This window comes from Leptidea sinapis, chromosome 2, assembly GCF_905404315.1.
Source record: "Leptidea sinapis chromosome 2, ilLepSina1.1, whole genome shotgun sequence".
NCBI classification, from domain to species: domain Eukaryota; kingdom Metazoa; phylum Arthropoda; class Insecta; order Lepidoptera; family Pieridae; genus Leptidea; species Leptidea sinapis.
The window spans coordinates 25,327,553-25,341,488 of NC_066266.1; the positions used below are offsets into that span (position 1 = coordinate 25,327,553).

General features: G+C 37.9%; 1 protein-coding gene across 1 annotated transcript; it reads left to right on the forward strand.

Annotated features, from left to right (window-relative positions):
• The first annotated feature begins 9,245 nt into the window (after nucleotides 1-9,245).
• LOC126974907 (RNA-binding protein 48) lies at nucleotides 9,246-11,323 on the forward strand. Its single transcript, XM_050822639.1, has 2 exons — nucleotides 9,246-9,436; nucleotides 10,457-11,323. The coding sequence occupies exons 1-2, from the start codon at nucleotides 9,335-9,337 to the stop codon at nucleotides 11,177-11,179; spliced, it is 825 nt and encodes a 274-aa protein (XP_050678596.1). The 5' UTR covers nucleotides 9,246-9,334; the 3' UTR covers nucleotides 11,180-11,323.
• The last annotated feature ends 2,613 nt before the right edge of the window (nucleotides 11,324-13,936 follow it).

The following is a 13,936-nucleotide window of genomic DNA, read 5'->3' on the forward strand; positions in this document are numbered from 1 at the left end:
GAAGTGTATACATTTACCCTTAAAGCTATTATGTATCTTATGAAGCCTACTAGAATTAGTTACAAGCAATCTCTTATTTCTAGTGTTATAATAATGAAAATCACTATTAAGAGCAAAAAGGTAACGATTTTTGTGAACGTATATAAAATTTTCATAAATGTACTGAGAATGATCAGTCATAATATTTATTACTTTAATTTTTTCTTTGAGAGACTGTCTATAACCAAGCTAATAAATAGCACAGAATAAATATGTTTTTTCACTTTGAAACACTCTCTGTGAGAAATTTGGTAGAAGACACACAATGAAGAAACTGCTCTACATGATCTAACCATTCACAGAACACTTAATCCCCAAATATTCAAGCAGCTGTGGGTTGCACACGGTAACAAGACTACAAATTTTTGACTTGACACGACAAATTGCAGATTAGCACATAAAAAAAAATACTTACCATAACTCCTGTTAGCTGCTCGTAGGCTCGATTTAGATTATACTTCCATAGTGGATACAACTTAACATCTGATACTAGACATACTCTGCAGGCCTTTAAAAAGGATTTGACAGAATCATTAATAGAAAAAATTGATAAAATAAATGTTTTAACTATATTTACTTATTTTATTTCTCGATATATTTTTGATAATGTTATATAGAATCACTAGCTGACTCAGCAAACTTTGTATTGCCGATATTAAAATAGCGATACAAAAGTAACTGTTGATCGTAGATGGGTGAAAATTTGAAGTTGTATGTATTTGTATGCTGACTCATAATCAAACAAATTAAAAAAAATTACATTAAAATTAAAAGAAAAATTTGGCGTGGACCACCCTTAATAGATGTATGCGATTCTCAGACCTACCCAATATGCACTCAAAATTTCATGTGAATCGGTCAAGCCGTTTCGAAGGAGTTTAACTACAAACACCGCGACATGAGAATTTTATATATTAGATTGACACATATAAGTGAATTTGCTAGAAACTGTCATAGCCATAATGTTAACACCAGGAACAGACATAAACTTATAATGCCTACTACTCGGCTAAGTCGAGTTAGTAAATCTTTTGTAGGGCGACGTATATGCTTTTACACCAAGATTCCAGAATATTTGCATAACAAATGTATTACGAAATTGAAAAGAATTGTTAAAAAACGTTTATGTGGTAAAGGTTACTATAACAGAAATGACTTTCTTTTAATTAGTTTTCCAAAGAAGTTTCACTTCTGACATGTGTACTTTGTACACACACCATATTGTATTTTTTATGTATGTACCGATAACTATGAGGTATATGATCTCATTTGTGTAATTTTTCGATGCAGAATAGATGCCATTTGGTCCCATAAAAATTTTACATAATTTGGCCCAGTAGTTTTCACTATATGAACATTTATATGAAAATTTTTGTCTACCTGGATGACATAATTGTTTTCTGTGTACAGCTTTTTTTGGAGTTTTCATACAGGTTGATTATATATTATTATTAACTGACACTAAAATGTAACAAATAAAAAAACTACTTTTAAAAAACCGACTTCAAAAGCTGAAAAGTATCAAATAACAAAAAATTTAATTTAATACACCTCTTATGCAAACCCAATATTAATAAAATACTATTATTTGTATGTGCTACATATTGATAGCTTTGAAGTCGGTGCCAAGCCAAATGTAATAAAGGTACCTACACTCGCCACGCGTGACTTTGAGCGGGATAGCATCGTCTAGAACCAAGCGGTCAGACACGCGTGGCCAGACAACCTAGATAATTACAGTAAGTAAGCTGTTTATAATATTAAGTTTTATTTTGTTTTCGGCTTGGCACTGACTTCAAACCTATCAATAGGTAGCACATATAAATAATAGTATTTTATTCATATTAAAGGTAAAGGTTTGCATAAGAGGTGTATTAAATTAAATTTTTAGTTATTTGATACTTTTCAGCTTTTGAAGTCGGTTTTTTTAACGTAGTTTTTTTTTTGAATAAAATATTTGAACTTGAAAGGTTAAGTTATGCTAGACTATGGTGGCCACTAGCCAAATAAATAATTGAATGGCAAACTTTACCTTTATTGACTGGAATTTTATGGTTCTCTTCTCCATCTGAAATGTCAGAAATCATGTTGAAAAAAAATGTTATTTTTTTTAAGTGCTAACTAGATAAAATTTATGGACAATGCAGGACTCGAACCCGTGATCTTTCGCATTCAGTACGAGCGTACTTCCACTAAGGAACGGTTGTCGAGTGACGTATGTTCATAAATCTTGATATGTCTTCAATGGTCAGAAGTGAGAGTTATCACTTTAAAAACATAAGAATGTTTAAATTTACAAGAGTGACATCTCTAGTCAATTTCCTAATATATTGGGGTTGAGCTGGTTATCAACTATAAAGTAGATCCTGTAGATGAATGAATGATGAATGAATATGTCACACGAACGGTTAGCTCAGTTGGAAGAGCACTCGCTGGGAATGCGAGAGATCTTGGGTTTGAGTCCCGCACCAATCATTAAATTTTGTTTTCAACAATCAAATTGTTTAGATTTAAATAGCAAAATATCAAGTCAATTTTGTATTGTCATAATCATATCACAAACCAAATAACCAAGTTACCAACTCTTCAAACATATATTTATATCAAGTTAACAAAAAATAATGTTTCATTAGGTAATTTCATTGATATGGTTATAACGGTGTTTGCACCGTTATTGTTCTCATTTAAATATGACACATGACGCTATTTGGGGGCTGATGTACAATCCGAGCATTAGCATCACCCTGGTTGTCACATATGGCGCTTAACTACTCTCTGGCTAGTGATGGGTAGGACACGATTTGAAAATGAGTTTGTAAGAGTAGCCTGTTTTTTGCACTGAGGCAGTACAATGTCCTACTTCAAATGAGGCGAGGCGTACTGAAGCGAGGCGACACTTTTGAAATTACGAGTACAAAATATATGACATTTGATGTTATTGCAGTCGGAACGAACGACATAGTAATGTTATTAAGTAGGTAAATAAAAAAATATAACAAATATAATTTTAGGTATAGGTAAATATATAATAAAAAAAATTATTTAATAAACTGTGATTTTAATATATTACAAAAAATAAGATATTCCATTTAACAAAATTTAATTTTTCGTTATTTATTGTGCATTTGTTTTAATTGTTTTGTAGCATGCCACTCGCTCCCTCACTCTCTCACAGTACACAACTACACACTATAGTGTTACAGAGTGAGTACTGACTACTGAGTAGTTGAGTAGTGAGTGTGGCACGCGACTACCGCGACATAAAATTTGAAGTAGTACAATTTTAAATTTCGAGTCGCTCTTACATTTTAAAGTCATGTACGGGACAAATGTACCGCCTCTTGTATGTCCTACTCATTACTATCTCTGGCCACTTACAATGAGTGTTTCAACTTGACTGTATGGACACTACTCACCATACATACACCTCTCTATGCTACTACTACTAGGTTTATACTACTGTCTTTGCATTAGCTAAGTGCTAGGTGAAGTATTTCTTGACTGAGGAAAGGGCTGACCAGTTCTCAAGTGATTACATCCACACTTGTCGCTTTATATTTATTAATTGTGAATAGGCTACAGCAGATTCCCTGCCAACCACACTAAACCTGTATCTATCAAAGAAATACCTGCAATTGTGTGGAGGAGGGGCTGAAAACATCACCACTTACCACCAGGGAGATGAAGAGCGGGTGATTAAAAAGTAGTTTATTACATTAATAAAGTCTAGATTACACAAATCTAGTCTTAGTTTGAGGCTATTTCAAGCATAAACCACAGTTCGTATCTACATGAAACTACCACCATTCAATGGAAAATTTATCCTAGATACATACATGGCTACATATTTTTTAAATTCCAATGTTCCTTTCTTTTAAAATTAGCACCGCGAAGCAGGCAGGAATGGCTAGTTAATATATATATCTTGACAATCCCTTTTCAATGGTGTTATAAAGGTTTTAGTGTTAGTGATCAATAATGACAGCATCACTATAACATGTTATCAGGATGTATTGTGTTCATCCATTTTCAAAAAAAATTTTTTCCTAATCATAAAATTACCTTTCCAATCGGGACAGCATCTACAGCTAACTTCCTCAAACCTCTTTTAGTTAAATGTATGTCACTCTCAGAGAAATGTTCCGAGCATACACAACTTCGGGTAAAACAGGTTTTCATGCCAAGTATTTCCAACCACTTTGATTTCAGAGGCTCCTGTGGAAACCTGCAACCATTTTATACAGTTTCACAGAACAAAACGATAGAGTTTAAATAAATAAGTAAACTGTATACGTTAGATTAAAAAGCAAGAAACTGTGACAATATCTAGTTTATAATAAGACAGTACACACTCACGAATGGAAGGACAAGCTAAGAGATTTATCGATATGTCGTGTATCATTTTTACACCAAGGAACACAGCACCGCATCTCTAATGAATTGGTAAATCATATAAATATTATAAAAATAAAAATACGTTTGTTTTGATAACAATGTAAAATTACTGTGACAAAGAGAATTAAACCACTATATTCAATAGCAAAAACCACAGAATATAAGTTATAACTAACTACTATTTTTAATTTTATGAACTGGTAAGTAAGACTTTGATATTATTTACTATGCAGGTTACAAACTAAAAGGGAGATATTAGAGAGCTAAAACCGAATGATAGTAATAATAATGATTTAAAAAATGTTGTTTTTAAAGGTACATACTTATCAATTATTATTGTAAATTCCTTAAGAATGCTAACTGGAAACACATATGTTATCATACCAAGTGCTGTAACTTTCATATCCTCAATAAAACGCAATTGCTTTTATCACTAAGTTCTAAATACAAAAAATTGTCAGTGATATAAAATGTAATGCTGTGTCTAAGGCTTGCATACACAAAAAATTCTTGCTGAATCAATAATTATTATACTTAACAACGTTTGTTTACCATGTTATGAATTTATTCGGTTTTATATGTTTTTAGTAGGCCTAAGTACCCGCAAAACAATACCTTAAATCACGATACTGTACTGCTAGGATCTACCTATACTGGTTTTGTACATAACCTAATTTATTTGTTAATAAAGATATTTTGAAATTGAATTGAATTGAATATTCTAAATAAATTTAAGAAGAAACCGTACTGGCAGTCGCTGAACAGCTGGTGTTCCTCTAGGTATACCAAGAGCTGGCGGTTGATGATTGACTCAATTACTTTGGAGAAAATGGAGGTAAACTAAGATAGAAGTGGGAGAGTCACGCAGCCGTCTTTTGACGTCAGCACAATCGGGCCAGACTCGTCCGGGTTAATTACCACACTCGCACAGAATACCGGCGTGAAGTAGTGGCCTAGTGCCGCTATGTTTCGCATAGGTTAGTGTCGAGGACCGGAGGTCATTCCCCCCCCCATCCCCAACAAAGATTATGAAAGCGGTCCCTAAAGAGATAGTACCCCAGGAGGGTACCGGCTCTACCAGAGTCGGAGAATCCCTCCCCGAGCACTCTAGCTCGGGCAGCCCTTCGTATTCTGGGGAGGGCACAGTACCGCGCATGACCAAGGACAAACGAGGCAGTAACACCACGGCACTCCGCTCCACACTCAACGTGGACTTTTGCAATATCAGGGGAATTCACTCCAAATTAAACGCCGTCCACCACCACCTTGAGACGCAGATATCTCGACCTAGCGATACGTCATATTTAACGTACCCCGGGTACAAAATTGAGCACAATTTTTTGCCTCATGCCGGGCTATGTGTGTATGTTAGGGAGGATATCTGCTGTCGACGTCTCGGCAATTTTGAGGGTAGGGACCTGTCCACTCTCTGGCTCCGCGTAGATTTAGAGGACCGCGTCCGCATCTATGCGTGTGTGTACAGGTCCCATAGTGGTAACGCAGAAACCGATCATCTCATGGGCTGCGTTCAAGCGGCAATTGACGACGTGCTTGCACAGATCCCCTCCGCTGAAATCGTAGTCTTGGGTGATTTCAACGGGCACAATGCCGAATGGCTTGGATCACGTACCACAGACTACGCAGGGCGATCTGTGCATAATTTTGCATTGGCGTACGATCTGTCCCAATTGGTTGAGTCGCCAACGCGGCTCCCGGATGTGGATAGCCACATGCCGTCCTTATTAGATCTTCTTCTGACTACACATCCCGATGGTTACCAGGTCATTGTCGACGCCCCTCTCGGAACGTCCGACCATTGCCTGGTCAGGAGCGTAGTGCCTATACGACGCCCACGTCGCAGACCACCAGCGACCCGCCGCGTTTGGCACTACAAGTCAGCAGATTGGGATAGGATGCGTTCCTTTTTTGCATCCTACCCTTGGAGGAGGGTTTGTTTCCCTTCGGATGATCCTAGTGCCTGCGCCGTTGCAGTAGCCGATGTGATACTACAGGGCATGGATATTTTTATACCAAGCTCTGTAGTACCGATCGGTGGCAGATCACAGCCCTGGTTCGATGCGTCAGTTAAAGCAGCATCTGACTGCAAAAAACAGGCGTATCGAACTTGGGTTGCGGCGCTGGGCACAAAGGATCCGAACTGCATAGTTCTAAAGAGGAAATACAACCGTGCTTCCAGATTTTTTAAGCTGCAAATCGCCCGTGCAAAGTCAAAACACGTCGTTAAAATCGGCGAGCAGCTTTCCAGTTACCCGACCGGATCACGCAAGTTCTGGTCGTTGTCGAAAGCTGCTCTTGGTAACTTCAGCCAGCCGTCCATGCCACCGTTGCACATGAGGAATGACACCCTGGCCCATACGGCAAAAGAGAAAGCCGATCTCCTGTGCGCTCTTTTCGCCTCCAACTCGACTCTTGACGACAACGGAAAAACACCGCTGACCCTCCCGCGGTGTCAGAGCTCTATGCCTGAAGTAAAGTTCAGACAGAAAACTGTTAGGCGAGCTCTGTTTTCGTTGGACGTCAGGAAGTCGAGCGGGCCGGATGGCATTTCTCCAATCGTGCTTAGAACGTGTGCCCCTGAGTTGACGCCGGTGCTAACGCGTTTATTCCGACACTCTTATTCCAAAGGCGTAGTCCCTGACTCATGGAAGTCAGCCCTTGTCCATCCGATCCAAAAAAAAGGAGACAGTTCGGATCCGGCAAACTACAGGCCTATTGCTATTACCTCCCTGCTCTCCAAAATCATGGAGAGCATAATTAGCTCTTGGTATACCTAGAGGGTCACCAGTTGATCAACGACCGACAATACGGGTTTCGCCATGGTCGGTCGGCAGGTGATCTTCTGGTATACCTAACACATAGATGGGCTGCGGCTATTGAAAGCAAGGGGGAAGGCCTGGCAGTTAGCCTGGATATAGCGAAGGCCTTTGATCGTGTATGGCATAAGGCGCTCCTCTCTAAACTTCCATCATTTGGGCTTCCCGAGAGCTTGTGCTAGTGGACCTCCAGCTTCCTCACTGGGCGCAGCATACAGGTCGTTGTCGACGGACATTGCTCGAACCCGAAGCCCGTGAATGAGAGTGCCAGTGAGAACCAGTGCCGGGAGAAACTTGTGTCTTCTATCGAGTCCTCTCTTGAGAAGATCGCGGAATGGGGTAAATTGAACCTTGTCCAATTTAACCCCCAGAAAACTCAAGTTTGCGCGTTTACCACTAAAAAAACCCCATTTGTCGCATCACCGCTCTGCGACAACACTTCCCTAAAAGCCTCGCCTAGTATCGGAATACTGGGTCTCGAAATCTCGAGCGATTGCCAATTCCATGGCCATCTGGAGGGCAAAGCCAAATTGGCTTCAAAGAAACTGGGCGTCATTAATAGAGCACGGCAATACTTCAAGCCGGCCCACATTCTAGCGCTGTACAAAGCGCAGGTCCGGCCACACATGGAGTATTGCTGACATCTCTGGTCTGGCGCACCCCAGTATCAGCCCGATCCATTTGACCGCGTGCAACGCAGAGCAGCGCGAATTGTCGGGGACCCAGTACTCTGTGAACGCCTGGATCACTTGGCGTTGCGTAGAGACGTCGCTTCATTGTTTGCCTTCTACCGCATTTATCACGGGGAGTGTTCCGAAGAGCTGTTTCACCTAATTCCTACCGCCGAATTCCACCTTCGCACGACACGCCACAAGTTAGGACATCATCCTCACCATCTGGATGCGTGGCGGTCCTCCACAGTGCGGTTTACAAGGAGCTTTCTTCCACGTACTACAAAGCTGTGGAATGAACTTCCTTGTGCGGTGTTTCCGGGACGATACGACATTCACACACCTTCCTTAAAGGCCGGCAACGCTCCTGTGATTCCTCTGGTGTTGCAAGAGAGTATGGGCGGCGGATATCACTTAACAACAGGTGACCCGTACGCTGGTTTGTCCTCCTATTCCATAAAAAAAAAGGTAGCGGCAATGGGGCGGTAGTTCGACGGATCCGAGCGTACATCTTTATTAGGGATCGGGTGCACTTATGCCAACTTCCATAATTTCGAGACTACGACTGATGACTAGGAGAGCCAGAAAAGACGGGTAAGGACCGGCGCCAGTTGCGGAGCACATGTCCACAGCACTATCGGGATATATATGAGGTATTCTCTTGCTGTTATATGTTGTTTGTTTAAAAAGATTACAATGCGTGTAATATTTCTTTTTAAAATTTTTGCTGTCATCGTTACATTTGGAAGTTTTTTTCTTGAAATAGCTATTTTTAATAGATGACAATGATAGCGATATAGTACTATCTGGAATAGTAGAAATTGATGAAAGTAATGATAGAAAAAGTAACATCTTTTTAACTATAGTAAATAAATAAATCTTATACAAAAATACGAATTACTATTAATAATTGTTTTATTTCCGTATAAATCGGATGACAACTACAAGTAACTTCCTAAAACCGATACATCTATGTAATCAATTATATGCATGCATAAAACGAGAAAGTGAAATGGAAACAAAAACTTTTTTGCACACTGTACTTGCACAAATGACATTTGAGCCAAGTGTCATGTTGAATGTTGATTCGCCCGAGTTGTTTATTGTCACATTGTAGGGCAGAAAAATCTAATGAATAATTAAATTAAAAAAAATATTCCAAACACAATATTTGTAAATAATACTGTGTCAAAAATATATATTTTTTGGACCGCAGGAGTAAGTAAGTGACGTGCTATTTATAGTAAAAATATTTTTCGGTGCTATTCGTTTGCTTTAAATAAGTTTCTATTTCACTTAATATTGTCTGAATTTATTTTACAGATATCAGATATACCTCGAATAAGTAACGATGTATTTACAGTGTTGCACTAAATAACAACAATATCATATATTATGAGTAGTGAAGAAAAAGTTTTATTGCCTCATCATGAACAGCAAAACCTATGTACAACCAGACTTCCGTATAGGCAAGGAAGAAAATTAACAGCAGTTAAGGTACATATTTTTTTACTTTAATGATCCTAGTAGGAAAATAAGCACCCCTTACATACATAATGTACCTAAATTGTATGTTTCCAGTAGGATTTCCCAATAATTACTTTAAAAAATAGTACTACATGTTAAAAATATGTTTCAAAATTATATTATTAACTATTTACATACAATACAACCATAGACAGCGAAACTAGCATGAATTGTGTTTCAGCTGTCAGTGACTTATCCAATACCCTACATTATTAGCTACAGTGCCCTTCAGACCAAAAGACAATAATGCATACACATTACTGCTTCACTGCAGAAAAAGGTGCCGTTGTGGTACCCATAATCAAGCTGACATCCTCTGCATAGAGCCTCACACTGGTGGAACTTGTAGGCTGATTATGAATACATTTATGCTATTTCATGCTAGAGAATGGCTATTGCACTATAAAGTTGTCATCTTTTTGCTCTTAATAGTGATTTTCATTATTATAACACTAGAAATAAGGTATTGGTTGTAACTAATTCTAGTAGGCTTCATAAGATACATAATAGCTATAAGGGTAAATGTATACACTTTTATAATAAAGTCCCAGCCACTGTTCAGGCATTATCTATAAATAAATTTAAATGCTTTATAAAAAAATGGCTCTGTCATAAATCCTTTTATTCCACAGCTGAATATTTAAGTGATCTGACTGGGACTAGATTATGATTATTTTATAGTGATATAAATTACTGTACAATATTGTATATTTTTATTGGAAAGAGTGCAAAAAAAGAATGCTGGGAGAGTTTCTTGCGTCACTTCTTCCCTCTCAGAGCGCCATTTGTTTCCGAAGTGGTAGTAGTATCTAGTATATTAGAAATGACATCAAAAAGATTTCTTAAGGAATCAATTTTGAGAAAATAAATGCCTTTTATGACTTTTAACAAGTTTTTCTTAATAATGAATGATATAACAAATAGTTTATATTGTGTGTTGAGCTGACAGTATAAGGGACGCTCAAAAATAAATACTTTCATTATTTTTAGGTGTATACAATAGCCAGAGAATCAAATCATCTTCTAATATTTGGTGTCCCTTCGCTCAACTTACGGCAAGAAACAAAATCACTTTTCATTAAGTTTGGAAAGCTTTTACAGTTCAATATATCGACACAACACAAAGCGGACATATTCACAGAGACGTACCATGCACAATTTGAAAGAATACATACGGCAAGAATAGCCAAAAAGATGCTCGATACTAAAAACTTTTATGGAGGCATATTGCATGTTTGTTACGCCCCTGAATTGGAAAGTATTGAAGAAACTCGTTTAAAATTACTTACAAGACATAATGATGTTGTTTTTAGATTGAAAAACTTAGAGAAAGAGAGAGTTGAAAAGAAGGAACATCCAAAAGATGATAAAGTTGAGATACAGACGAAAAAACTAAACATGGGTGTTATAAATACTATTTCATTTGGTGAGGAGATTAAAGATATTTCATGCAAACGGAAGAAGGAATATTCTCAGTCTCCTGTTATATCTAAGCAATTTAAACCATGTTTTGTTGACAAAGTTAAAAATACACAAAGTGAGACTTCTATTGAGCAAAAGGATATAGAAATTGTAGATTGTACTTCAGTTGAGAAAGAGGTTGTGTCAAATATTGATGAAGCGTTGAATTATAAAAACTTTGGTAATGAAGTTGTTAGAAAGGTGTCAGAAAAGCCAATCAATAAAATAAAGTTTACTTTGCATAAGAGTTGATTTTGAGTTTGTTTTTTACCTACATCTTATGTGCGTGCCATAATTAACATAATTCCATCTATATATCCATCCTTCTCTAACCTAATAGCCTAAACACATGATCGGATTTGGTACGGCCGAACCATCGGACAAGCTCGCGTCTCATTGTCCATCAGAAAGAAAAAGAAAGAAAGAAAAATATTTATTTATAAACACACACACACAAATAACAAAAATGAAACAATTTAAAGATATAAATAAATATATATATAGAAACGTGTGGTGTTTAAAAATGGAGCCAATCAGCATGTGATGCAACACTGATCTTCTGTGACCCCCGCGTGACATATGACTTCAAGGGGGACACCTCGCCTGAACGAAATTGACTTTACTAATTAACATAAAAAACAGTTACTACTAAACTTAAGAACTAGAACAAAACATACAGATCATAAAAGTAATTACAAATTAGAACAAAATCATAGTCATAATAAATAATAAAATAAAACAAAATTAAAAGCTCCTAGTCTATTTGAATGCAACTAAGGCTCTAATACTGACTTTGATATTAATTTAACAGATATTTTTTCATTTTTAATTTAAAGAAATTAACTGATAATGAGGCTTTGTAAGGTGGTGGTTTATTGTTCCAGTACTTAGTTGCATTATAACTAAAACTACCTTCACATAACATCACACAAAAGTACTATTACTACCGTCCGCAATTTATGCCAGTTGCCAGGCGGCCACCGAACTGCCCGATGGTCCGGCCGTACCAAATCCGACCATGTGTTCAGGCTTTAAGAGCTCGGCATCATATTCAGCAGTGAAGCAGTAATGTCACTATTATTATGATTAATAAAAGTATTCAAATAAAATTTGAAAAACAAAATTTTATGAACGATGCGGATTCGTACCCACGACCTCCGGCGTTCCGTGCCGGTGCTCTAACCAACTGAGCTAACCGTTCGAGTACCGCCTCGTTATAAAATTCTGTTTGCTTTGTTCAACTCTCAGGTTGTGGCTTCATCTACAGGATCTACTTTACAGTTGATAACCTGCTCAACCCTTTTTTTTTTGCATATTGGGAAATTGACTTGAGATGTCGCTCTTGTAAATCTAAACAATACCCGATGTTTTTAAAGTGATAACCCTCACTTCTAACCCGCATCGTTCATAAAATTTTTGTTTTTCATATTTTATTTGTATGATAATCCTAGAAGTGAGGGTTATCACTTTAAAAACATAACATATTAATTAAAGTATTGTTTTTCGGTTTGAAGGTGCCTGCCATAAGTAGTGAATTTACTGGGCTAATGAGACTTAAAGCGACACTAAATGCCAGCGACCTTGAACGATATGAGTTCACGGCTGCCGGCCCGCCATCTATGTAACAAAGCCAATATTTTCAAAATTCTTGCGTGGTAAACAGTTAATATGCTTACAATCCTCGTTATTCACTACTAATCTGAATAAATGAATGTACACAAAAAGTACAAGCTATAAGAATAACTTTTCTGAGAGAAGTACCAAAAAAATGCGTCACGTCATGCCAAAAAACTTGTTTAACTTCAAAGAAAAGTGGTAGTTCAAAAAGGCTCGGCAGTGTTAACTATAACTAAGAGCAATCATTAGCAACCTATAAATAAGACTTAAGGATTTGTTATGATTAAGTAGTGTTCATAGCTCTAAATGCTATACTTTCACCACAAAACTTGTCCTAAAACACCATGTTTGTGTGTTTTCTGCTTACTCTTCGCCTTAAGGCCGGACCGTACTATAGCGGCGCAGTGCAGCACTGCAGAGCGTGGTATAAAGAATCAAAATATTATTTCGTATGGTGCAAAGAGAACGTAAATACTTCGTAATATGAGGCGGGATAAAATTTAGTTTAGTTTGAAACGTGGAGTGATTTGACATAAATTTGAAATAGTAGTCATTACAGTATGGCGATTGGTGACGAGGTATAATCTGGCTAAGTTTGATAGTGAACAGTTGCTTTAAGCGTAGTCGATTTCGGCACCTCCGTTTTTTACAAGATATTTTTTATGGAATATGAGGACAAACGAGCGTACGAGTCACGTGTCGTTAAGTGATCACCGCACACTCTCTTGCAACACCAGAGGAATCACAGGAGCGTTGCCGGCCTTTAAGGAAGGTGTACGCGCTTTTTTTGAAGGTACCCGTGTCGTATCGTCCCGGAAACACCGCACAAGGAAGTTCATTCCACAGCTTTGTAGTACGTGGAAGAAAGCTCCTTGAAAACTGCACTGCAGTATAGACCGCCACACATCCAGATGGTGGGGATGGACGCCACAAGTTAGGAAACTTGTGGCGTGTCGTGCTAAGGTGGAATTCGGCAGCAGGAATCAGGTTAAACAGCTCTACGGAACACTCCCCGTGATAAATGCGGTAGAAGACACACAATGAAGCGAAATATCTACGCAACGGCAAGTGATCCAGCCGTCATCTGTTAATCTATCGATGACTGCAAGTTTCATACAATCGACTGAATCGCTTTTTTCTTAGAGAGTTTCGCTAGGCTGGTATGGTGAATGTCTCACTATAACGGTGCTGTACTGTGCGTTGATGCGCATCGTGGCAGAGAGCCCAACAGAATATTTAGACCCGCAATGCTCCGATGCTCAGTGCGACACAGCAAGCGGCGCGTCACTTGAGTATATGTACTTACTGTTACTTGTTATGTAACTATATAGATTTTTGTTTACAACATTCTAAGGAAAATGGGAATTGTCTGTGATTCCAGCAAAGAGTTAA